Below are 27,490 nucleotides of genomic sequence, written 5' to 3' on the forward strand. Positions count from 1 at the left end.
CCAAAAGAAACAGATGATTTCACGAGAAACTTGGTGAGCCTTACCTTGTCACATGTAAAGGTAGAAGTTGACCTCACGGAACCCCTCCCTTCTGTGGTAGAGTTTGAAAGACAAAGCGGTGAAGTAGTGGAAGTTCTGGTCCATTATCCTTGGACGCCTCCGACTTGCTCGCATTGCCATGAACTAGGCCATATAGTTTGTAACTGTCTCCAGCTCCCCTCAGACTATGCTCCTCCAAATCCACCCCCTGTTACTAAAAAACCTTCCTCAAAAACCAAAACCTCAAACCCTTCCCATAACACACCAGCCCCGACTGTCCCCAATCCAAAATCTCCCTCTGCTAGAACCCCTAGCCATCAGAAACAGCCTTCAGACGCCTTCCTCTCGCCTTCTAAACCTTTTCCCTCCAAAAACCTGCAGCAAATTTATGTAAAAAAGAAGTCAGAATTGTCAAACTCGTTTCAAGCCTTAAATGACTCATCTATTCCTTTGTTAAATAATCCTATCCCTTCTAGCCCTTTAGCTCCACCTGTCACTAACCAAGACCAAATGTTAATTGACCCCCCCAAGTTTCCATCTCAACTAGCTCACCAGTCTCTCCTGATCCCCCTCCTAGACCATCTCTAAAGCGATCCAGATCATCCCCAACTTTCTCACCCTCCCTGACCACAAACCCAAACCCCTTTACCCAAAAAAAACACTGATCCTGTTTTATCTCTCTCTTTTCTATCTCAACCAGCCTCTCAAAACTTCTTGGGATTAACCTCGTCTAACCAACACCTCCCCTCTGATTCTAACTCTATTCTTTTGTTACCTGATTCCCAGTTTTCCATTGGTGATCCTCTTTTACCTCCCCAATGAGTGTAAAACTTTTTTTTTGGAACATCCGAGGTCTAAATGACCCGGATAAACATCGAACTTTTGTAAACTGGCTTTTATTTCATAAACCTATATTCGGTGCTATTCTAGAATCTCATGTAAAGGAACTCTCTCTGTTGCCATTGATGACCAAGCTATGCCCAAGATGGAACTTTCACTCCAACCACCAATCTGATGAGGATGGAAGGATTATACTACTCTGGAAACATCCCATTAAACTCCGTGTTCTCCACCAGAGTAGTCAAAGCATCACAAGCATCATAGAATTACCAAATTCTGAGCCACTCTACTACTCGGCTGTGTACGCATCAAACCTGTCTGCTGACCGGTCAGATCTCTGGGCTGAACTGATGTATCTCCATGACACTTATGATCTACAACATAATCGATGGGTTGTTGGTGGGGATTTCAACCAAATCATTATGCCAACAGAGCACTCTTCACACTCTGTGGATGCCCAAGACACTCAAATGTACCAATTCCAAGACTGTCTGCTGCAGAATGGTCTTTTCGATCTGAGATATAACGGTCCTGGCCATACGTGGACAAACAACCGGCAAGACATGCCAATAGCAAAGAAGCTAGACAGGCTGCTTGTTAACTGCAACACAATCTCAGCCTACCCTCATGCTGTAGCTACCTTCCTACCTCCGTCTATCTCTGACCATGCACCCTGCCTCCTAGATCTAGCCGTTCAACTACCCAAAGCAGGAACCCAGCCTTTTAAATTCCAAAATTATCTAACCAAACACCCGGAGTTCACCTCGGTAGTTCTCGACGCATGGTCTCGGGCCGGAAGCAACTGCTGGACTCTCACTCAACTTTGTTGGAAGCTCAAACTCATAAAAACAGATTTGAAAATCCTAAACAGAGATAACTTTTCAAAAATTCAAGAGAGAGTTAAAGAATCTTACATTTTGTTGCAAACTGCGCAGGTACAGGCCCTTCAGAACCCAACGCCACAACTGTTTCAGGAGGAGAAAGACTTACACGATCGATGGATCTTCCTGAGGCAAATTGAAGAATGTTTCTTCAGACAAAAATCAAGAATAAACTGGCTAGCTGAGGGAGACCTAAATACCACTTACTTCCATCGAATGTGTCAGGTCCGTGCAAGCTACAATGCGATCCGTCTCTTCATCACAGATGCAGGAATTCTGATCACCGATCCTATCGAGATGAGTCAACTGGCCATCATGCATTTCCAGTCTGTCCTAGGTCCTCAGAACAATATCTCGCAGCAAATCAACTCCCCCCTTCCTGGTTTGCTCTTCTAACGGATTTCAGAGTCTCTCTACTGCAAGCAGAACAGATGTTAATCATTCCGTCAGCCTCAGAGATCAAAAAACAGTTTTTTAAACTCAATCCTAACAAGGCACCAGGCCCTGATGGACTTACCTCTGGTTTCTTCAAAGCAAGCTGGGACATTCTAGGGGAAGAGGTCGTTGCTTCAGTTCAACATTTCTTTGCAGCCTCTTTTCTACCTGCAGCGGCAAATGCAACTATCCTCTCTCTTGTTCCGAAGTTTCCAGGAGCAAGCAACATCACAGAATACCGGCCAATATCCTGCTTGAATACGGTGTATAAGGTTATCTCAAGGCTACTAGTGGCTCGACTCAAACCCATCGTACCTAATCTAATCCTTCCTAGTCAAACTGCTTTTGTGAAGGACAGATTACTTGTAGAGAATACTACTCTAGCTAGTGAATTGGTCAACGGGTATCACAAGAATAAAGGAGAAAAGAGAACTACCATTAAAGTGGATATCGCTAAGGCGTTTGACACTCTCTCTTGGGATTTCCTCCTGTCCTGTCTCCAGGGGCTTCAACTGCCGCTAAAGTTCTTTTCCTGGATCAAAGCCTGCATATGCACAACCAGTTTCATGGTGGGGTATAATGGTATGGTTAATGGTTATTTTAAGGGAAAGCGCGGGCTCAGACAAGGAGATCCACTATCTCCTTACCTCTTTGTCATGGCTATGAACTGTCTATCGATGATGTTGAATCAAGCAGCTGCAAATGAAAGGATAAACTATCATGATAAATGTGATGCAATGAAACTTACCCATTTATCTTTTGCAAATGACTTACTGATATTCATTGATGGATCTTTGAGGTCTGTCCAGAATGTGCTACAGGTACTAAAGGAGTTTGAGTTGAGATCGGGTCTTGCAGTCAGTTTCCAAAAGACAAGCTTCTATGCGTCGGGGCTAACAGAGCAAGAAATAAATACCATCCAGGCTTCGACGGGCATGGTTAATGGCTCGCTTCCTTTCAGATATTTGGGAGTTCCACTAAACTCCAAAAAACTCTCATTGGCAAACTGCGAACCACTGCTTCATCAAGTTAAAAACCGCCTCTCATCTTGGTCTGTCAAGACTCTCTCTTTTGTTGGACGCCTGCTTCTCATCAAAACTGTCATAGCCGGGATTACAACTTTCTGGTGTTCTGCCTTTATACTCCCTAAAGCCTGCATAAAAAAATATCAATTCAATGTGCAGTTTCTTCCTTTGGAAAGGAAACTTAGAAGGCCACCATTCCGCCAAGGTAGCGTGGGAGAAAGTCACACTCACCAAAGATCAGGGAGGGCTAGGCGTTAAGGACCTACTCATTTGGAACAGATCCTGCACTTTGCGCCTCATATGGATAATTTTCTTCCGTGAAGATTCGGTTTGGGCGTCTTGGTTCAAGGAAGTGATCCTCAATGGCTCCTTGCATAACTACTGGACAATAAAGCCTAGTCACAAGTACCCTTGGTTAGTAAACAAACTCATCAAGTTGAAGACAGTAGTGTTTCCTTTGATCAAAATGAGGCTCGGAAATGGACAGTCGGCTCGTTTTTGGCTGGATAACTGGGCCCCTGATGGCTGTATCTCCTCACTGCAGGCTCCCTCCGGCTCACGCCTAGTTATCCCTCTGCACGCTACCATTGCTTCTCTTAACAGAAATGGAAATTGGCACCTCCCTCCGGCACGATCAGAAGCGATGTTGGAGTTGTACACATTCATTACCACAATAGTCTTAACTGAGGAGCATGATTATTATGAGTGGGAAATACAAGGAAAGGTCAAAGCGAAGTTTAGTACTGGAGAGCTTTATACTTACTTGATTGGAGAAGTACAAGACCAAGACTGGGCGCCGGTTATCTGGTTCTCACGCTCCATTCCAAGACACTCTTTCCACTCATGGCTGATGATCTTAAATAGATGTCCAACCAAAGATAGGATGCTTCAGTGGGGACTCCAAGTTGACTCGACTTGCCTCCTCTGTAATGCGCACTCGGAATCAAGGAACCATCTCTATTTTGATTGCTGCTATAGTTTCGATCTTTGGGCATTGATAGCGCAGAGATGCAGGATCACTCCTAGGCGGAACTGGGATGAAACGGTCTCGCAGATGAAAGCGCTCCCGTCGCGAAAAGTAGACCGACTCTTGACTCTTCTCTCATGGCAGGCTGCTCTTTATTGGATTTGGAATGAGCGAAACTCTCGCATGCACACCAACGTTTTTTGATCGGTCGACGCAATCTTCACAATCATTGATCGCCAAATCAGAAACAAAACACAAAGCTTCAGGGTCTCAAATCCCAATCTCTCCTCTGCTATGTTCCAACGATGGATTGAAACTCCTGCTTCATCCTCTTCATCGTGAAATATCGCTCCACCTTCCTCCTCTTTGCCAACTGATGAAGGGGAATCCTTTTCCTCTGCATATTCAACTTGGGCCCTTGGGCTTCACAACAACATATGAGTTCCAATTTGAGATTTTAGGTTTTATTTCTCTGTATGGGTTGTACTGGCATTTGCCTTTCAAAACACTAGCCCATTGGGTTTGTATCTTTTTTATTTTTCCTTAGTATTAATGAAAGCCAGTTTACAAAAAAAAAAAGATATATACGGGAGAGAACCAAATAGATCCCAGTCAGATTTATATATTTAAATATATTATATTTTTAGATTTAATATTTAAAAAATATTCAAAATATATAAGGTATCTTTAACTTGTTTAAAATACTTAAAACATAAATTAACTTTCAAAACACTAGCCCACACATGCATACATAATTTCTTCAAATACTTATTAATTTATGTTTTATTAGTTCAAAAATCGACATTTTATTTTTTCAAAAATTTTAAATCAAACATCAAATTACTTATATATAACAATTTTTTCATTAAAATATATATGCTCACATATTAAAAATATTTTTAAAAATATCTTTATACAAATGTTTTGCTTAATTAATAATTAATTATAAATTATTTTATATCTTAATTTTTTAACTTTTATAATAGAAAATATTGTTTTAATATAATAACACAATATAAGAATTATCTAATTTTAAAAAAAATCTAATATTATTAGTATAAAATTCCATTTTACTAAATAATAAATAAATATAAATTTTCATTAAGGGAAACATCGACTTTAACAGCTCTAACTTTTAATGTGAGATCTCGATTGCAAAAAAAAAAATATTTTTTTAACTTTTATAATAGAAAATATTTTTTTAAGATAAAAACACAATATAAGAATTATCTAATTTTTTTAAAAAAATCTAATATTATTAGTATAAAATTTGTTTTTATTATATAATAATTAAATATAAAATTTTATTAAGGATAACATCGATTTTAACCGCTATTACTTTTAACGTGAGAGCTCGATTGCAAAAAATCACTTCACAAATAATAGTATAGATAGTCAAAAATAAATATCTAAAATAGCTAAACAATACTTAGAACACCAAAAATATATATTGATTTTCCATCTAAATATTCAAGCTAAACTAATTTTTATGTTAAGTTTAGATATTTTGCATACATTATTCAAATTTATAGGTTTATATATTATTTTGTTTTTAGATTTGATAAACGTAAGTAAATATGAATTTAAAATTTAAAATTATATTTTAAAAGGGTTATCCGAACCCAAACCAAACCCACCAATATCTGAATCGAACCCTACTAAAATTTATAAATACCCTAATTAAGTTGAAATCTTAAACCCGAGAACCCAAATACATCTAAACCATACCCGAATGCCCACCACTAAAACATATATGTTATAAATTTAAAAAATAACTTTTTTCTCTCTAGGACACTTTTTGTCTTTCAAATTACTTATTAAGATATTTTGCTGCTGGAGGCACACTTTTCCATGTGCAATGTCCAACCTACCCTCTAACTAACTAACTGCACTAACTATAAGAGTTTTATGGTTTTTCTTTTAAAAATAAATCGATAAAGCAAACATTTTTTTGAGTTTTCGAAACAGAACCTTTATTTTCTCTCCATCTTTATTTCAAAATTCAGATCCATATTCCCCCTTTCTCTCCTAACCCTAATTCCGCGAACTCTCTTCTCCTTCATCTTCAATTTCGTAATCTCCATGATTCCAGAGGTCTCATCGCGAGTTTGATTTCTCTCATAACCCTAATTCCTCTCTCATCACCTTTATCCTGCTCTCATCGTCACCCATTTCCATCGCTCTGTGTAACGATGACGAAACCGAAATCAAAGAAGAAAGTGAAGATAGCTAAGCAACCATCCCCACCAGAAAACAATATAGGAGGTTTTGTTTTCATCTCAGGCGTAACAGCAGAGAAAGGGTAGAAACAGAGAGGCTTGTGGAGCTAATGATGTCGTCCGATTTGATCTGCTACGAGTCGGTGAGCTGGGTTAGGCTCGAGAGAGCAAGAGCAACAATGGCGAAATTTGATTTTTTGCAACTGTGGTCCTTCACGTTTTGGTATTAAAGTATATATACGAATATCAAAATAATAAGAAGAAAAAAATAGGTTTCTATATGGTTATTATATTTTTATTTACATATCATAAATTAAAATAATAATGAATTAAACATGGTGGGGTAAATAAAGTACAAATGACTATGTCCTTTTAATCTATAAACCTATATTAATAACTCATCCAAGGAAACCAAAAACGTTATTCAGTTTGGTCTCCACTAACTAGACAAAATAAAGAAAACAAATGGTTCCTACGAATACCTAAACGACCCCTTCTTCCAACAAGTGGCATTTTAGTCCGAAAATACAGCTTGGCTATGAAAAAAAGTGTCCATCCAGTAACATGCGTCTTATAGTGTCAAAAAAGTGAAGAATGTGTCCTAAATAGAAATGCACTCTTAAAAAAGGTATTCCTTCGATGAATATAATACACTTTTACTTCTCCGTTGATGAAACCGTGAGCCAGCGTTAACTTGTATAACCCAGTGAGCTCATCCATAGCAAATCAATTCTCCATCCACTCGGATACATACTGGTGAACAAAAGTATCTCTTACAGATCCATAGCCTGCTACTTCGAAATGTCCAATGGAGCTGTTCTCACCCCTGTTCGAAACTACGCTAGGCGCTAATCGGGCGGCAACCCCGGACCTACCGAGTTATCAAAAAATCGAAGATTAATCGGGGCCTAATTTTTAATAGGATTTAAAATATTTATAATATGTTTATGTAACAAATCTGATAGTAAAAGTTTTATACATACTTATATATATACACATATACGAGACAAACAAATGTCGAAACATCATAGTCCAGTGGCTTGAGATGGTTATGTTATTCTAGGAGGTAGCGGGTTCGATTTCCCTAATTTATGTCTTTGCCTTCTTTTTTTATCAGCGCGAATATTTAAAAAAAAAATTAAAAAAACACTTACATTTTGTCTCACATCAGTTAACAACGAGGAAGAGTGGTCTTGGAGTCCCTTATAAATAAAAGAACAAAGTATCAATAATTCTCAGACAAGCGGGCTTTGTTTTAAGGCCCACAATTTGTCAGTGCAAGTCCAATTATTACGCGGAACTAGTCGGTTAAATCCGATTTTTAAGTGTCTAGTCGGGTTTTTTACCGTTTAAACGATTTTCCGATTTGTAAAGCCGATTTGGCGGTTGGCTCTCGCCTAGCGCCTACTCGGACGAGTACTCGGCTAGGCGTCCGAGTTTTCAAACAGGGGTTCTCACTAATTGACAAGACAACAAATGCTGTTTTATCAGCGCGAATATTTAAAAAAAAAATTAAAAAAACACTTACATTTTGTCTCACATCAGTTAACAACGAGGAAGAGTGGTCTTGGAGTCCCTTATAAATAAAAGAACAAAGTATCAATAATTCTCAGACAAGCGGGCTTTGTTTTAAGGCCCACAATTTGTCAGTGCAAGTCCAATTATTACGCGGAACTAGTCGGTTAAATCCGATTTTTAAGTGTCTAGTCGGGTTTTTTACCGTTTAAACGATTTTCCGATTTGTAAAGCCGATTTGGCGGTTGGCTCTCGCCTAGCGCCTACTCGGACGAGTACTCGGCTAGGCGTCCGAGTTTTCAAACAGGGGTTCTCACTAATTGACAAGACAACAAATGCTGTTTTATTAAATTATCTAAGGAAGGAACCATCTCAAATATATCGAACTTGAATCCAATATCGAAAAGACAATTTCTTTGGAACCTCTTCACAAAGGCAAATTCAAAATGAAGAATACACGTCTTTTTCCAAGACTCCGCTTGCTCTCTTTGAAATTTGAATCTAAAGACAAAATTCACACCACGTCACCTTGCTCTTTCTAGATGTCAGATCAAATGGTTGAACACAAATCTTAAGTCGGGTTGGGTATAATTCTAAAATAGATGATAATTTCTCATACTCTCAGTTCAAATTTCGTCGAGAGTTAACAACGGGCAATATTTGAAGCTAACACAAACTGAGTGAAAAAGGTGTCTTTTAGATAAGAGAGTAATGACTACTAGAGTTTCAACAAATCCCATTCAGGTTTTGTACTAGCACCAGACTAAATTTAAATTATAAAAAAAACAAACGAAGGTCCAAAACAAACAGAAAGATCAATTTCTTCTTTCACAAGAAGCTCCTCTGTTTAGTAACCGCCTCCATCACCACCTCCTCCATAGCCACCACCACCTCCACCGTAGCCGCCACCACCACCTCCATAGCCACCACCACCTCCATAAGCCCGGGGAGCACTTGGTCTATCGTTAGCAACATTCACTCGGATGTTGCGTCCATTCAGTTCCTGAAAATAAAATAAAAACCCAAAAGCATTAAACCATCAAAAACACAAGTAAGTGCCATTTAGAAAGTTTATTAACTGAGCATTCAAGCACAAACCTTTCCGTCCATCTCTGAAATTGCGGCATTAGCAGCACTCTCATCAGAGAAATTGACAAATCCAAACCCCCTTGACCTTCCGGTTTCCCTATCAACAATGACCTTAGCTGCACAAAAACAACAAAGAATATTAAGTAAGCTTTTGCACAATGTAACAAAAATCGTCAACGTGCAACCAATTCTTACAGTCGATTACTTCACCGAAGTTGGAGAAAGCCTCTCTCAATGACTGGTCATCAGTCCCCCATGAGAGACCTGAACCAATCAACACCACACGAGTCAAACCAATTTTCAAAACATAAAAAAAACATTTCGATCTTCATAAGAACAAAGAAAAGATATTTACCACCGACAAAGAGCTTGGTAGACATGTACCGGAGAGAACCGAGCATAGACTGAACGGGAACATTCCCGGTCTGAGAAACCGCACCTTGCCTCAATAGACCACCGAGATTTTTGCAGAAAGCCATTTCTACACACACAAACCCAAATCAAATCTCAAAAACCTATTCCACAACGAGAATAACAAGATCCTAAAACTTGCAGATCTAGATTCAAGCTAGACAGAAAGTGTATATAAAAGCTCCCGATCCATTAAAGACGAATCGGCACAGGGTACGGAGTCCCGGCATGGGAATATTATGAAAGACACAAATCAAAAGCATTATGAGGCGTACGAAAACGAAGATCGAGAAGAAAATGGAGTAGATCGGTACCTGAGTGGTAAAGCTTCGAAACTAGGGTTTTGGTAAACTGAGAGAGAGAGGCAGGGGCCAAGGAATAGGGTTTAAGAGGTGTATATATATATACAAAGGTCCTAAATATCTCATTTTTTTCTTTTAAAGATTTTTTATGGGCCAAATGATTATCATCTGCGTACAGGTGTATATTGCTAGTGTGTACTAATGCATCTATAGTTGTCCACGTGCATTGTTTAGTGAATCAATTTTAGGGAAAATTGTCAATTTCGACCCCAACAATTTCAGTCGTGCCAAATACAACATGAACAATTGATCAGTGCCGAATACAACCTCAACTCAATTATAATTCAAAAAAACTACCCGAATTTCTTAAAACGTGCCTAAATCTACATTGACTCTAACAAAAGTTAGTCAACCGTTAACAAGATAAAACGACGTCGTTTTGATATATGAGGAAAAGTGTCAATTTCGACCCCAACACTCTCAGTCGTGCCAAATAGGACTCGAACAAATAGTCAGTACCAAAAACGACCTCAACTCAATTGTAATTTAAGAAAAATTACCCAAACTTTTTAAAACGTGTCTAAATCTACATTGGCTCTAACAAAAGTTAGTCAACCGTTAACAAGTTAACACGACGTCGTTTTGATATATATATATATATTTTTTAAATATGTTCATTTCAGGACTCAAATCCGTGCCGGGATATCCTTTTAAAGGAACACACTAACAACTAGCCTAAAATAATTTTTTGAAATATTATTACAAATTGAAATTCCCATTATATAAACTGCTATTCTTCTTCATCTTATCCAATTTAAAACTTTGGTGATTGCTTTATATATTTTAGTTATTGTTTAATATGTCTAATATTTTGTACAACATATATTAGTGAAGGAAAGATAAAATGCCTCTTAACATTTTTGAACAAAATATCAATATATATAATATTAACTTTGAAAAATAAAAAAATGTCCACTTAATTAAAAAAATTAAAAATAATTTATATAAGAAAATTGTATAAATAAATTCAAAGTTTTAAACATATTTAAGATCGTATCTTGTTAACGGTAGACTAACTTCTGTTAGAGTCGATGTAGATTTATTTACGTTTTAAGAAGTTCAGGTAGTTTTTCTTAAATTATAATTAAGTTGAGGTCGGTTTTGGCACTGACCATTTCGGTTCCTATTTGGCACGACTGAGAGTGTTGGGGTCGAAATTGGCACTTTTCCTCGTATATCAAAACGACGTTGTTTTATCTTGTTAACGATTGACTAACTTCTGTTAGAGTCAATGTAGATTTAAGCACGTTTTGAGAAGTTGGGGTAGTTTTTTCGAATTATTATTGAGTTGAGGTCCTATTTGTCACTGATCAATTGTTTGGGTCGTATTTGGCACGACCTAAATTGTTGGAGTCGAAATTGGCACTTTTCCCGTGTACTAATGCATCTATAGTTGTCCATGTGCATTGTTTAGTGAATCAATTTTAGTGAATGTAGGTTGTATTCGTTGCAGAGGAATTATGGGGTCGATTGGTAAGTGCTTTAGAAGTGCAAAACAAAATCTACAGTTTTATTTCTAAAGCAAAAATATAAAGTTACAGTTCCTTCCAATCATCCTCTATATTTCGGTTTAAACTTTCGGCCTATTTTATTTGCTCAAATACTTTTATCGGGCTTACAAACTCATATTGCATAATAGGCTAGAATGATTGAGTATGCAAGAAAAATTATTTTTGACAAAAACAAACAAAATAAAAAAAACAATTCTTGTTAAATGAAAAAATATATTGTTGACAGTTGAATTTGAACCCATGCACTTTTAGTGCGTGATTGCCAAAGCAGAGCAGGGAGGAGTAGCTGAAGCAGGAGCGGGGAGCTGTGAGCTGTGAACGTGAGCTGTGAGCTGTAAACAAGATCTGAAAAATAAAATGTATTTTTAAATTTTATTAAAATAAAATAATAAATCTTATTTATTTATAATATAAAATATTACAAAATATGAACTAGCATTAAAAATTATTAAAAATAATAAAATATTTTTAAAAAATATTTAAAACTTAAATTTAAACTAAAAACGTGAATAAAAATATTTATCTTCTTCCCCTCTATATTTGTTCTGCAATGTTGTTTCTAATACCCACCATATATGCATCCCCTGTAGGAACATAACTCGTTCTTTGAGCTTCAACATCATCATCATCATCTTCAGAATCCGAAAGTTCAAACATCTCACTTTCTGTTTTTTCATACTCCTGAAAAATCTTCATCATTTTTTGTTGATTTTCGTATGAAGTTATGCAACGCTATTGTCTCAACGACAATCTTACATTGTGTCTGAAGATCATATCGCGCTGGATTTCTGATAATAGCAAATTTTCCTTTCCACACCCCGAAAGTTCGCTCAATCACATAACGCAAAGAAGAATGACGTTTGTTAAACATTTCATTCTCATTTGTAGGTTGTCCCCTTCTCCATTGATGCGGATGATATCGAACTCGACGGTACGGAGCAAGATATCCCTTCCTATTAGGGTATCCTGAATCAGTGAGAAAATATTTTCCTTCAGGAGTTGAAAAATATTCATCGTTATGTGCACAATATGTCAATATCTTCGAATCATGTGCTCTTCAAGGTGTCCCCACATATGTATATATAAACTCTATTCTGAAGTTACATATCGCAAGCACGTTCATGGTAGGATGTTGCTTTCGTAAATTCCAATACTTTTCTTTTTTGTCAGATCCAACTCGCACTGACACATGTGTACCATCAAGAGCTCCTATGCAACCACTGAAGAAAGGATAATACCTTGTATCAGAAGAGAGTGTGGTGCTTACTTGTCGAAATTCATTTTCTCCGGACTTTATAATATCTTGAGACATGCGAACAAGTGCATCCAAAACTTCATGAAACTTTCTATTCACTGTCTCTTGATTGTGTTGGTAATGTGCTGCGATTGTTCGTTGGACTTCATCATGCGCAACAGTTTCAAGAAACATTGCAACAGCCTCTTCTAGACCACACTCTCGAGATTCTCGTAGTCCATAATCATTCCTCAACCTATCACATAACAGTCAAAAAGTGTCTTGATGAATTCGTAGAGTTTCGTAGCATTCTTGATCGTGGCCATTTATCAGTTGCATTGTATGGCGCCATCCTCGACCTCGGTCAATTCTCATTAGTATTCTGTCACATTATGGATCCAAACCTTCACTCTCAAGCAACAACACAATTACTTTAAGGAGATTCTGGTTGTAACAATAATTAGTTCCTACAAAAAAAACAGAAACATGGTTAATATTTATTTTTAAAAAGTCACTATTTATTTAGTAATTATATTAATAAAATACTAGCTCCATTACTTTTGAAAAAAACGTGTCAAATAAGAGAATCACCTAAAAATCTTAAATGACCATAAAAATAATCATGCTAGTAATACAATAAAATATCGAATACTTGAGATGAAAAGTATTAACTTGTTTACAATGTTTTCGGGTAATAATATAAAACTAGTAGTATTACAAAGTATGTCAATCTATATTATTAAAATTAAAGTATCGGTACTGTTAGGAAACATGGATAAAAGTATAAATGAGAATTGTTTAGAAATATGGATAACAGTATAAAAAAAATATAATGTTTTTTTAGTAATTTTATTAATATAATTACATTGATTGTCTTTCCATATTTAACTAGGTTTAACAATTTTATTAATTATATTATCTTAACAATACATCAAATTATTAAGTATATTCCATAGTAAAAATAGTGCAGACTTTTTTTATTAGTTAATCATCATTAATTATGTGCCAATTATTAAATCAAAAATGTAAAATAACTGGATTTTGCATATGGTTAAACGTTCGGTTTAGTTTGTTTTATTAAAAAAATTTTAAAAAATTAGTTTCAATCGGTGAAAAATTACGTAGCCAAAAACATAATTCAAAGACATGTTGCATTATATATATTGTCACTTAATTTTCACTCTATTTAATTATTTTACTAAATAGAAAAACTCTTTATATTTTACTTAATTTAACCAAACACATAGAACGAATCTTTTTTATTAGTTTATAAAACCAGTTAGGTATGAACATTGACTATCCATTGAGGTACGAATTGTTGTTTACGGGTATCTTTTTTTTTTTTGAAACTAGGCCCCGCTTGAATATTATAAATTTATGTGTAGGTTTTGAGTTGGGTCCTTCTGAGTCTGGATGAGTTCGATTCTGATGTATAGGAACCTAAATATATCTAAATAACAAATGTATTTGTACCAAAAATAACCATATTGCCTTATTCGGTCAAGGTCTTTTGAATACAGTTAGTTATATTACGACTCATCTAAAATATATAACACTAATTATGGAAAACAAATATCAATGTATAAAAAAGTAAGAATCAATATCCGCGCGGATGCGCGGATCAATCTCTAGTTTATATTATTAAAAGTACATTTTGGTACTGTTTGGAAACATAGATAATATGATAAATGAGAATTGTTTGGAAACATGGATATGAGATTAAGTATTTTCTTTTACTTAAACATTTAGCCATTGCATTTATAATAAATTAAGTACTTCTTTTTTGTATTTCTTTTTATTTACAGATTCTGCCACTACACTTAAAATCAATTTAAATTAATTAATTACAATGGTTGTTGTTTCTTTGTGGTGAAAATAAAAACACAAACTGAAATATATACTATATAAAACAATTTTTAAATATAGTATTATCCTATTTAGTTTAGTCAAATATAAAAAATTCGAGAGTTCAATTTTTAAGAAAAAATATCATAATATTAATAATAATTCATAGAAAATTAATGCAAAAACTAAAATTTTAGTATGTTGTTCATTTTAAAATAAATTAACAAAAAACACAACAGATTAATATATGAATAGTATAATTACATCAAATTGCATCAAGTTATAAAAAAATTAATATAATATTATGTACAAATAAAAAAATTATTAACAAACATCTATATTCTTAAATAATATATTCTACTCTATATGTAAATTACAAAACATAGAAATGTACATAGATTTTTTTTATAAAACCAGCGGTTTATGAGTTTACGTTGAACACAAGTTAAGTCAAACATGCGCAGGAGCACGACCAAATTCTAGTTTTTCTTGAGACCATTCCTCCACTTTGCTCACCCAATTTTAGACTCTAGCTTCTCATCTCTATGTATAGTTTCAAAAATGATAGAATACAATTTTTTATTTATTTGTCAAGAATTGATATTACCAAAATTTATGGGTAGTACTAGTTTTCATCTTTCAACATATCAGCCGGGGCGGATCTAAACACACTTTCAATCAGAGGCACTATTATAAATTTCAAGTTAGATGGGGGCATATTCATAGAGTTAAAGCTGCTTACATAAAGGAAATCAAAATTGGGGTTATTTGTCAAATAACCAAAAAAAAAGCAAAATTAGTTTTTAGGAAAGAGAGTAGAGAGAGATAGAAAAAGAAAAGAAGAGAGAGAGGGTGATTTTAATTAGTTAATGATTTTTTTTTTTTTAGTGTTATTGGATTCAATTTCCCATGAAAATTTTGAAGAGATTACCTAAAGGAAAATAAATTTTAGTCAGGGCAACTTACGTCTGCCCCTTTACGTATGGTAATCACCTTAACTTTTTGGAAAATTGGGCCCTATAACCATGAAAAAAGTCTAATTCACCCACTAGCCATTTTCCCTAACATTCCTATACACGCCGTTACATATACATATTAATACTGTAATACCCCTTCACTCAACCGGCGCAGCCTGCAAAAAAGATAAGAGAAAAAAATTAATTATTAATCCCACAAAAGTAAATCGTGGTTTACTCGACTTCACATCTTCCCCTTTTTACTTCCCTAGGTAACTTTCTAGAAGCGATAAGTCTCCAGCACCGATTTGCTCCACACTGTTGCCTCTGCCTGATTTCGAAAGCTTTGCTATCTTCTTCTTACTGCCATTCCAGTTGTGTTATTTTATCTGCTTGTGACGTCCTTCGACCTTGGACGGCGTTAAATTTGCAGCGGCGGTTAGTAACAGACCCTCCTCTCCAATTTCACCAACTCGATTCATCTCCGATCTTTGGAACTACGGTAAATTGTCTGTGTTTTCTTAGACTCATTTCACCTTTTCTTATGTCATTTGATTTAGGGATCTTCTCCGGAATTAGGGTCCTATAATTACTAACTCTGTACCATCATTCTTGTTGCATACCATCGTTCTCGTAGCAAAATTAGGGCCATATGATCGGAGTTTTCCTGTGCTATTTGAAATGAAAAATCTTAGTTTTAGAGACTGGTTACGTGTCATTCCATTCCTCTGCTATTTCTGAAGAATCATATCAGAACTAATATACTATTCGATTTCCATTCCATTTGACCATATGTTATGTTCCATATATATAAATTATATATTATATCAGATGGTGCAATTCTAATTGCATATGTTAATTTTTTACTCGCATAAGTTATTTTGGATTGACACAACTAAACATTTAACCTAAGCATATAATAATTCATATACTAGTAGCCTATCTCATATGCTGTCATTTCCTTCCAACTTGTAAACTAACTTGTGTCTTCATTTTCATTTAGTTCTTCGGGTTTGTCATGGATGAGTTGGAAGGGTAATAGTATTTCAATATTATTTTATGAAATGGAATAGACTGTCTTTCTTTCAAATTTGTCTCTTCTCTTATTTACCATGTTTATTAATATATAATGTACTATTTAGTAAGTTATATTTCATTCGATGCTTGAAAGAGAGGGTTCAATCTTGTTCGTTGTTGTTTCATGTTATATTGATATGAGTTTTGTATTGGTGTATAGATGTGTTTTATAGTAGTCTGTATATGATTTTGTAAAGAGAAATAATATATTGAATGTAAATGGAATAGAATTTATTATGACATCAAATAAAAAAGAATACAATGTGATGTTGAATGGGAATGATATTCATACGATGTTGTCTATTCTACCTCTTTTCTCTAATTCTGTCAATCTTCATTTCTTTTCGCTACAATCAATCTAAATTTGGTGTAAGCAGTACCTCATTCTCTGTAATCATATACACTTCAAAACTTGAACAATATATATGTATCGTGGTATATCGTTTGTTACCTTTTATATTCTATATGATCATGTAGAATGAAAATGCATGTTACTTGCATTTCAAAATTTAGGTTTAGTTTATGAAAGATTGGGGTTCACATTGGATTAAGGTTTATATTTCGATGTAGGGTTTAGTGATTAGTGGTTTGGGTTTAGTTTATGAAAGATTGGGGTTGACATTGGATTATGGTTTATATTTCTGTGGTTAGTTGATAGGGTTTAGTTTATGTACGACTGGAATTGACATTGGGGAAAACATTACCACCTTCCATTAAGGCATAGCCATATCAACATTTGAAAAATATGTTAAGATGATGTTTAGATTGCAATTACATTTTCACCTTTTCTATTCAATATGCTCATGTAGAATGAAAATACATGTTACTTGCATTTCAAAATTTGGGTTTAGTTTATGAAAGTGGGGTTGACATTAGATTAGGGTTTATATTTCCATGTAGGTTTAGGGATTAGTGGCTAGGGTTTAGTTTATGAAAGATTAGGATTGACATTGGAGTAGAGTTTTTATTTCCGTATAAGGTTTAGTGATTAGTTGATAGGGTTTAGTTTATGTACGTTTGGGGTTGACATTGGGGCAAGCATTACCACCTTCCATGAAGGTATATCCATATCAACATTTGAGAAATATGTTAAGATGATCCTTAGATTGCAACTATATTTTTACATTTTCTATTTTATATGCCTCATAATGGTAATGCATTTTACTGGCATTTCGAAATTTGGATTTAATTTATGAAAAATTGGAGTTGACATTGGATTAGGGTTTATATTTCCGTGTCGAGTTTAGTGATTAGTTGATAGGGTTTAGTTTATTCTTCGTATTGGGTTATTTCGTCGTAAGTTTATTTTTTAGATTTTGATATTTAGATTTAAGGTTTATATTTGGGTTATGGTTTAGTGATTAGAGTATAGGGTTTAATATTTAGAAGATAAGGGCTGATGCCAGCATGAACTTCTTCAATGCAATCATAGATATTTCATAATTTCACCAATATGTACTATGTTATTTATTTTGTTCCATTCTATTTGGATTTAGATTTTATATTTGGCTTTATGGTTTATATTAGCACTACAAGAAAACACGCCAGTTGCAAGGGAAAACTGCATCGCAATTCCGTTGCAAATCGCTTATTACGAGGGTTTTGCGAGAAACCACGTTCCCTCGCAAATCGCTCGTCGCAAATGAAAATCACTCGCAAAACGCTCGCAAATTTGCGACGGAAATAAATTCCTTGCAAATTTGCGACGGAATGATATTCCTCGCAAATTTGCGACGGAACTGATTTCCTCGCAAAAATTTGCGACGGTTTAGTTGTTCCTCGCAATTTTGCAATTAACAGTTTCGTCGCAATTTTGCAAGGGTTTTATTCCGTCGCAAAATTGCGAGGCTTGTTCCGTCGCAAATTTGCAAGTCAATTGCGATTAATTAATTTTTTTCCTGCAGAATTTGAAATTTTATAAATTATTATACATTTATAAAATTCTGAAGAGATTTAAATAGTTAGCGAAAATATTACTAAAATAGAAAGAAATTCAAGAGTCATTACACAAACACATACAAAAAAGTTTCAAGTCATTAGAAAGTGATAGAAAACAAACTAAATAGCATCAGATTCATCATCATCACCAGAAGCAGAAGGCACGTCTTCAGACTGGAGAATGTCGGCCACGGTAGAGTCTTTGCTAGCAAGATGACGAACGATCTTGTACAGCTTCGAAATTTCATTTCCCTGGCTCTCAATCTTTTGAGCTTGGTCATAGATGATCTTCTCCAAAGATTGGTCTCTAGTACTGCTAGAAGGAAACGAAGCAGGAACAGATCGTAAAGATGTATTTAGAGAACCCACTCCATACAGTCGTCCCTTTTTGCGGGGAGCGAACTGCATAAAAAATCAAAGAAGGATCAATATCAAAGAAGACTTTTAAAAATTTGAGATTGAAAGCAGTAATAAATTACCTCACAATAGATCTTGTTCTTTTCCATTGGAGAGAGGCCACTAGAACCAGTGCTCTCGGGATCATCACTAGCAGCCTGAGATAATTCCTGAAATTTAGATGTCACATTGTTGTAGAGCTGCTCAGATTTGCCATCAACAAAAGAACCATCCGGGTTTCGTTTAGTGATCTCGAGAACCCCAAGCAAGTCTGGAATAGAACATCTAGTTTGCTCAGCCTACAATTTAAAAGATCAAGTTAAACCTTAAAATGAGATCACAACTTAGATAAAATAGGCAATTTCAGAACACAACTTAAATTAACTAAGAAAAGAAAAACAAGAACTTACAATCACTTGTGCACGGGCCCTGAAGGAAGTCTGACCTGAACGATGCTTAGACGGTCCATGTCCATCAGGGTCAGAGTAACGAGCTGCCCGACTGTTACAACTCCGGACTTCAGATTCTGGATCTAACCAATAAGCAACAAGACCAGCCCAAACATTTGGGTCAAACCACAAAGGCATAGCTGCATCGCCTTTTTTCCGCCAGTTACTCTTCCACCGACTAACTTGGCGAGTCAACTGGAGTTTCAATTTAGCCTCGAAAGAGTTGCGAACGAGGGATGTTATACCGGAATCCCAATATACATTTACTGACACAACAAAAAGGCAAATTAATAGACATTCATGAACATAAAATTAATTTTTTACAAATTTTAAAATTCAAGAAAACTAAATGAATTACCGCAAAGGATTCAAACCAACGTCTCACAACATCCCCGGGGGTTTGCTTCCAATTAGCATGCGGTTCTTTGAAATCTCTTTCAAAGATTTGACAGACCGATGCAGCAACGCTTACATCGTCATCAAACCTATCACAGGAAATTCAAGGCAATTGAGAGAACTAAATTATAAGAATATGAAAATATTATAAATGGTTACAATGAATTAAAATTAAAAAACTTACCAAAGCGTATTTGGAGGGCGATCTGGATGGAGGTGAGGAAGACGATCATGTCCAGGACTAGCCAAAATCATATTGATTGCCGCTAAATCTGCCGCCGGGTCTGGGGCGGGAGCAGCTGCAGCTGCAGCTGGGGCGGGAGCTGCAGGAGCTGGGGCGGGAGCTGCAGGAGCTGGGGCGGGAGCTGGAGGGGAAGCTTGCGTCTGGCTATTAGGAACAGCCAAACTCTCGGCCATCTGGGAACTAGAAGAACTACCCGGATTGGTATGACGGGATGAACTTTTCGTACTACCAGAAGTCTTCTTACCACCAGAAGTCTTCTTACCACCAGTAGATAGATAGCGGCTATAATCATTTCCTGACATCTGCCAAGAAATTAACCAAACCTAAATAGTTAAAACCCTATCCAAACACAGAATCATCACAAATCGATAACCTAAACTGATAATCAAAACCTAAACTGATAATTAAACTTAAACATAGACCAAAATTTGTAACCTTTCAAAAGGGACAGAGAATCATTTCCTGACATCTGCCAAGAAATTAACCAAACCTTAGTTAAAACCCTAACCAAACACAGAATCATCACTAATCGATAACCTAAACTGATAATTAAACTTAAATATAGACCAAAATTTGTAACCTTTCAAAAGGGACAGAGCCGGTTCGAGATAATGACGGTGGAAGTCCGGCGAGTATGACGGCGGATGAGGACGACCGTGAGGAGAGAGATCCGGCGAGAGACGGGTTGAGAGAAGGAGATCCGACAAGGAGACCTAGATCGAAGTGGATCGGCGAGGAGAGAGTGGAGAGAATGAAATCCGGCGAGACTGAGACATCGGAGAGGAGAGGCACAGAGAGAGAGACACGGCGGTGAGGAGAGGGGGAGACTCCGGCAAGACTGAGGCGTGGGCTGCGAAAGGAGAGGCACAGAGAGAGAGATACGGTGGTGAGGAGAGGGGGAGACTCCGGCAAGACTGAGGCGTGGACTGCGAAAGGAGAGGCACAGAGAGAGAGATACGGCGGAGAGGAGAGGCGGGAGAGTCCGGCGAGACTGAGGCGAGGGCTGCGAAAGGAGAGGCACAGAGAGAGAGATACGGCGGAGAGGAGAGGCGGGAGAGTCCGGCGAGACTGAGGCGTGGGCTGCGAAAGGAGAGGCACAGAGAGAGAGATACGGCGGAGAGGAGAGGCGGGAGAGTCCGGCGAGACTTGACAGGAGACGTCAGGCTGCGGGGAGAGAGAGACCGGGGAGGATACGCAGAGAGGAGGGACGATTTAGAATTTTTTTTTCTTTGACGGCAGAGAGTAATGGAGCAGAAAGGTTAACTGTCTTTATATATTAACCAAATATTCGACGCCAATCCCTTGCAAATCCCTTGCAAATTTGCGAGCGAATTGCAACGGCTGTGTTTTAGGGATTCGTTTAGGGTTTTGGCTAGTGGTTCGAAGAGTTGCGACGGAATTGCGAGGATGACCATGCAAATCCGTCGCAAATTTGAGAGGGAGTTGTGAGGAAATCTTGCAATTCCGTCGCAATTTCGTCGCAATTCCATCGCATCTTGTTATATTTTTTTTTAAAAAAAAATTCAAATACAAGACAATAGAGCATAAATGTGAAATTTTGACTAATCAGATTCATTTTCAGATACATTTTCATTGTCTCTATTTTCAGCCTCATCATTTGTGATGTCATCTTCGTCAGTTTCAGCATCAAACTCGTCTTCTTCTGAAACAGACCCTTCGGTGGAATCATCAACAATGACTTCTGTTTCTTGGTTATCTGGATCGATGTGTAAAATATTCTCAGTCGATTCGGTTGGGACAGACATTTCAGCAACTCTTTCAGCCTGCATAGCGACATCGGCAATTTCTCCGACGATTATACGCCCTCGCGGATTCACTTTAATCACTGATAACCACCTTTCACGCCTTTCTCTAATCCTTGGATATGGAAGAAAACATACTTGATCTGCTTGTGATGCAAGGCAATATGGTTCGAATTTTGCATAACGTCTATTTGCATTGACATCAATGACCCCAAGGTTATTTTTCCGGACCCCTCGGCCACTCGTTGGATCATACCAATCACACTTAAATAATACGCATTTTAAGTTGATGCTTCCCGGGTAAGTGACTTCTATGATCTGTTGCAATACACCGTAGAAGTCAGTTTCACCTTGGAGTTGGATTCCAAAATTCGCGGTTGATCTCTTCGAACCGTGTGTGTACGTATGAAAAGTGTATCCACGAGTGAAGTACATTGGAGCAGTAGTGATCTTAGCAACCGGTTTGTCAACAAATTCATACAACCATCGCGGAATTGGTTTGTCATGACATCCATTTTTCACCTGCTCAAAATATATAAATATTAAAATAAGTCATTTTAATTTTAAAAGTCTAAAGATTGTACGTACATAGTATTCTAACCACCCAGGATAATCTCGTTCGTTCAACTGCTCATAATCCTTTTCTTCTAAATTAGGATAGTGTTCTCGAATTTGTAAGTTGAATATGCTGCATATAAGAATTGTTATTTGTTAGGCATATATGTAATCAATACAATTTATATATGTTCAATTTGTATGAGTACTATACCTTTCAAATTCCTGCAAGTAGTCAATGTTTCGCATAATATAAATGTGAGCCGCATGAGCATGTGCATGATCTTCCCACCAAACTTCTCTCACTTTGCCAGCAAGTCTTCCAATCTGACAAAATATGTCAGGAACGTCTGTAACAAGATATGAAGGCGCAACTCCTCCGTCGTCGTATCGTCTAGGAGCGGTCTTCTTCGTTCTAACGGTTGGGCTAAAGTAGTAGGATGTAAAGTGTGAAGTTTCCACCGTCAAACTTCCTGCAACTATCGAACCCTCGACTTTGGCCAGATTTTTGGCAAACTTTTTTAGATATCCCATGAATCTCTCAAATACATACATCCATCGGAATTGCACAGGGCCCCCAAGAGCTGCTTCAAGAGGTAGATGAATCATGAGATGTTCCATTACGTCAAAAAAAGATGGAGTGAAGACTTTTTCCAGATTGTAAAGCAAAACCGGAATATTCTTGGCTAACAACTTGATTCCATCCTCAGTCAATGTCCGAGTGCATAAATCCCTAAAAAATGCTCCAACTCCTACAAATTCATCATCAAACAAAAATATTATTTCAATTACCAAAGACAATAAATTTATATTTAATTTTAAAAGTCACTTTTATTACCGGATATTGCTTCATGAACATGTTTCGGTAATAGCTCCGTCATTGCGAACGGTAGGAGCCGCTGCATGAAAACGTGACAGTCGTGACTCTTCATACCAGAAAATTTTTTTCCTTGCTCGATGCATCTTGAGAATTTTGACACATATCCATCTGGAAACTTTACATCAGAATTTACCCAGTCAAACAACTTTTGCTTCGCCACCCCAGACAATCTAAAATTCGGAACTGGTAATTTTCCTTCTCTTGTCACATGCAGCTCTGGTCTTGCACATAACTCTGGCAAATCCAACTTCGATTTCAAATTATCTTTACTCTTTCCCTTCACATCCAAAAGAGTGTTCATGATATTCTCAAAAACATTCTTCTCTATGTGCATCACATCAAGGTTGTGCCTTAAGAGATGATCCTTCCAATATGGAAGTTCCCAAAATATGCTCTTCTTATGCCAATTATGAGATGCCGTATACCCGTCTGGCATGTTAGGTGGAGTGTGCCAATTTCCTCCAACTTTACATGTCTCCTTAGCACCGTAATAATTAATCTGCTCTAACAAAGATGCTCCTGGTTGCATTACTGGGGGAGGAACATGCACTACCTTGTTTTTCCTAAACAATTTCTTGTTCTTACGATATGTATGATGCGGCGGAAGAAACCTACGGTGACAATCAAACCAACATGACTTCCTCCCATTTTTCAGCTGAAAAGCATCTGTCCTATCCATACAATATGGACATGATAATCTTCCATGTGTGGTCCAACCCGATAACATTCCATATGCGGGGAAGTCACTAATGGTCCACATAAGCACTGCACGCATATTAAAGTTCTGTTGCTGCGAGTAATCCCATGTCTGCACGCCATGATGCCACAACATCTTCAGCTCATGGATCAAAGGTTGCAAAAAAACATCAAGTGCTCGCTTTGGATGTTTTGGACCAGGCACTAGAATACTCAAGAACAAAAATTCTCTTTGCATGCACATCTCCGGAGGGAGGTTGTATGGCGTCAAGATGACAGGCCATAAAGAGTATTGTCTTCCAGACATACCAAATGGACTAAATCCATCCGTGCATAAGCCAAGATAAACGTTCCTAAACTCACTCGCAAAGTCGGAATATACGGTTTGAAAGTGTTTCCATGCCTTCGCATCTGAGGGATGTGTAATCTCGCCATCTTTCACCGAATGTTGGGCATGCCATCTCATCGACGCGGCTGTCCTTTCTGAGTGGTACAAATGCTTCAATCTATCTGTGATGGGTAAGTACCACATACGTTTGTACGGCACAGGATTCCTTCCTGTGGTTTCTTGATATCTTGGCTTTTGACAAAATCGACATTCCGTCAGTTTTTCATCATCTTTCCAGTAAATCATGCAGTTGTCAGTGCATACATCAATCATTTCAGATGGTAGACCAAGACCGGCAACTAGCTTCTGAATTTCATAGAAATTATCAGCAGCAAGATTACCTTCTGGTAAATACTCATTAATGAGTTGAGCCCACGAATCCATGCACTTCTCATTTAGATTATGATCACTTTTAATAGTCATCATCCTAGATGCTAGTGATAATCTAGAAAGCCCTTCTCTACATCCTTCGTAGATGGGTTCATTGGCAGCGTCTAACATATTATAAAATCGTTGTGCGTCTATGTTAGGTTCTTCCCTACTACTATCAGGAATAGCAGCTTCATGCAATGCATCTGTAACCATATCATGATACCTATTTCCCTGTTGCTCATACCCATCCCCCGCATTGTTTCCAAACATATTTTGCTCATACCCATCTCCCGCATTATTTCCAAACATATTTTGCTCATACCCATCACCCGCATTATTTCCAAACATATTTGGCTCACGAGGAACATAATCTGCATTATAATTTGGCAGTTCAAATCCCTGACCCGTACTACTACTTGATGCACCTTCCCCATGCAAAAACCATATGTAGTAATTTGGTCTAAATCCTCTATTATATAAATGCCTCTTCACAGTATCTATTTCTAAATATGGCTCGTTCTTGCATTTTCTACAGGGACAAAAGATTTTACCATGCTCCCTTGCGAATGGTTGATTAGTTGCCTGTTGTAAAAATCCTCGTAGTCCAGCACGATACTCTTTCGTTACTTCACCAGTCTCCGGATCCTTATGATTGTACATCCATGCCCGTAGCGCGTATATTTCATGTCCGGACGCCATTTTTCTCTCAACTTTTTATTTTTTTCTTACTCACAACACACGGCAAATATATTTATCTCAACTTTTTTTTCTTTTTTCTTTCGTTTTTTTCTTTTTTCTTTCGTTTTTTTCTTTTTTCTTTCGTTTTTTTTTTCCAATGGTCGCTCACTTCTCACAGATGCTATATATAGACATCTGAAAAATATTTGCAAGACACTTGCAAGGGAGTTGCGACGGAAATTGCAACGGAATTGCAATGCCTTTCCCCTTTGCAAGGGATTAGCGAGAGAGATTTGTCCCTTGCAAATATTAGTTACACTTAGAAAAAACGTGTATCACCAACTTATACATTTTTTTTTCGAGATTAGTTACACGAAACAAAAAATGTGTTCACCAACCTATCTGTTTTTTTACGACGGAATTGCAACGAACATATATGGTATTGCAATTCTCACGCAAATTCCTTGCAAATTTGTAACGGACTTGCGACGATAGCTTCTATCGCAAATTTGCGACGGGTTTGCGTGAGTTTGCGGAAAAGTCTCGCAAATTGGTTGCAATTTTGCGAGGAAACTATTTTGATGCAAATTTGCGAGCGTTTTGCGAGGAAAATTATTTTCGTCGCAATGCCCTTGCGGCTCCGTTGCGAATTTGCGAGGAAAGTTTCCCCTCGCAAATTTCCCTTGCAACAGGCGTGCTTTCTTGTAGTGTAGGATTTAGTATTTAGGGGTTTGAATGGATTGTTATAAGATTTAGTATTTAGATTTCAGAGGTTGAGATAGTGATGGTGTCTTATACTATTTATTTGATATGGAATAAAACATTTAAGCCTTTTATTATTTCACTTTCTTCAATGTTTGTTCTCTGCAGATGGATTTACAGGGTTGGTAAATGGAGTAAACCATTTATTCCAAACATGTTCATATTTTACATCATTCGTTTCACTGTCTACGGTAAAAAACGTTCTTTGATAGGCTATTTCCTCTTCGTTCATATATAATAGTTTTGGTTTGATCTGCACCACAAAGAACAACATCACCTATTCTCTTACTTACAACCGAAACATGTTACGTAAAAGCGTAAAACCGGATGATTTATGACCTGAATACCTAATATTCAATTATGTCAAATTCATTGTCATTCACCTAATTCATCTTCAAAATATGGCTATTACACAAATAAACTCTCTAACTTTTTTTGTTTTTTTTTTGTAACCAGTCTTGGTTGTGAAGGAGCTTACAACACGAGTGTTTGTTTGAGGTTCGAGCAAGACATTTAAAAAAAATCATTGACAAGAAAGCTATGACAGTTAGTGGGAAACTGATTAAAATATCCAGAGTATTGCCGTACGTTTAATATCATACATCTTATTTAATGTTTTAGCAAAATCATACTACAATCACCACGTCAACGTCATCTAATTTTACTGACATAAATAAAATATTGTTGTGAAAGTAATGGAAAAGTCTATATTTATTCATAACATAAAGGTTCCTTATATAGGAGATTACACCGTCAAAGATAAATGGAAAGAATGATAATCATAATCCAACTAAGAAAAATGAAAACATAAAGACATAAGGAAAAGTAAAAGCTGGCTGACTCTTTCTTTCTTGGACCGCTGATGGTATAATCTCTTGGTTATGAACCATCCACAATCTGGTTCATAACACTCCTGCTTGGATGCCATAACCATTTAGAGCTTGTAATGTGCTTTAATGTTGCCTCATTAAAACCTGACCAGGAAAACCCAATTGGGACAAAACCATGGTGAAGGAAAAAGAGTACAACACACATTACTCCCCCTGATTTGGACATTACTGAAGGTCCCTTGGACCTCTTCAATTTTCTGCAATCCGTGGGTGATGAAGATCTTGGGCAGAATATGCTTCGTCCTCGAACATGATAGTTGGTTCTTCTTTACCATCGGCCATGCCACAATCTGATCGAACATACACACACAAAATCTTGGATGATGTTGTTGTGATATGCGTGTACCACCATGTGTAAAACATAACCTGTCTGAAAAAAAAATCAACAAAACCAAATAACCCCTCTTTGGGCTGGTTAGTATAAAATAAACCAAAATCAAAGGCTTCTTCATCGTCCTTCTTATGGACCAAACAAATCAGTATTTAAAACAAGACTTCTGCATCGTCCATCTCAGGACTAAATGGACTTCTTTATCGTCCACCTTTGGACTGAATGGATCAGTGTCCAAAACAAGTGATCTCACGCCCATGTACTAGATAATGAGTGAGATGGGTCCATATAAAATCTCTTGAGTACCCTTTTTTGTATATACTATTTGATGCACAAGGATTTCATT

General features: G+C 36.8%; 3 protein-coding genes across 3 annotated transcripts; 1 reads left to right on the forward strand and 2 right to left on the reverse strand.

The window, feature by feature from the left end:
* Positions 1-1,004: 1,004 nt before the first annotated feature.
* LOC111210327 lies at positions 1,005-4,391 on the forward strand. Its single transcript, XM_048766704.1, has 4 exons — positions 1,005-1,646; positions 1,815-2,142; positions 2,262-3,246; positions 3,380-4,391. The coding sequence occupies exons 1-4, from the start codon at positions 1,005-1,007 to the stop codon at positions 4,389-4,391; spliced, it is 2,967 nt and encodes a 988-aa protein (XP_048622661.1).
* A 4,207-nt stretch (positions 4,392-8,598) lies between these two features.
* On the reverse strand, positions 8,599-9,856 carry LOC106358323 (glycine-rich RNA-binding protein 2, mitochondrial). The gene is made up of 5 exons (XM_013798081.3): positions 9,736-9,856; positions 9,366-9,491; positions 9,206-9,274; positions 9,020-9,126; positions 8,599-8,924 (listed from the first exon to the last, which is right to left on the reverse strand). Exons 2-5 carry the CDS (start codon positions 9,487-9,489, stop codon positions 8,769-8,771), a joined length of 456 nt encoding a protein of 151 aa, XP_013653535.1. The 5' UTR covers positions 9,490-9,491; positions 9,736-9,856; the 3' UTR covers positions 8,599-8,768.
* A 4,740-nt stretch (positions 9,857-14,596) lies between these two features.
* On the reverse strand, positions 14,597-26,900 carry LOC106358950. The gene is made up of 2 exons (XM_048766198.1): positions 18,824-26,900; positions 14,597-18,746 (listed from the first exon to the last, which is right to left on the reverse strand). Exon 1 carries the CDS (start codon positions 25,180-25,182, stop codon positions 22,966-22,968), a length of 2,217 nt encoding a protein of 738 aa, XP_048622155.1. The 5' UTR covers positions 25,183-26,900; the 3' UTR covers positions 14,597-18,746; positions 18,824-22,965.
* Positions 26,901-27,490: the final 590 nt, after the last annotated feature.

This window comes from Brassica napus, chromosome C8 (genome assembly GCF_020379485.1).
Source record: "Brassica napus cultivar Da-Ae chromosome C8, Da-Ae, whole genome shotgun sequence".
NCBI classification, from domain to species: domain Eukaryota; kingdom Viridiplantae; phylum Streptophyta; class Magnoliopsida; order Brassicales; family Brassicaceae; genus Brassica; species Brassica napus.

Coding starts and splice junctions, on each gene's coding strand:
- LOC106358950 (XM_048766198.1), bottom strand. CDS start 25,182: ATGGCGTCCGGACATGAAATATACGCGCTACGGGCATGGATGTACAAT.
- LOC106358323 (XM_013798081.3), bottom strand. CDS start 9,489: ATGGCTTTCTGCAAAAATCTCGGTGGTCTATTGAGGCAAGGTGCGGTT. Junction 9,275..9,365: donor TACCAAGCTCTTTGTCGGTG/GTAAATATCTTT, acceptor TGATTGGTTCAG/GTCTCTCATGGGGGACTGAT. Junction 9,127..9,205: donor CTTCGGTGAAGTAATCGACT/GTAAGAATTGGT, acceptor GTTTTTGTGCAG/CTAAGGTCATTGTTGATAGG.
- LOC111210327 (XM_048766704.1), top strand. CDS start 1,005: ATGACCAAGCTATGCCCAAGATGGAACTTTCACTCCAACCACCAATCT. Junction 1,647..1,814: donor AACACCCGGAGTTCACCTCG/GTAGTTCTCGAC, acceptor CAAACTGCGCAG/GTACAGGCCCTTCAGAACCC. Junction 2,143..2,261: donor AATCAACTCCCCCCTTCCTG/GTTTGCTCTTCT, acceptor ACAAGGCACCAG/GCCCTGATGGACTTACCTCT.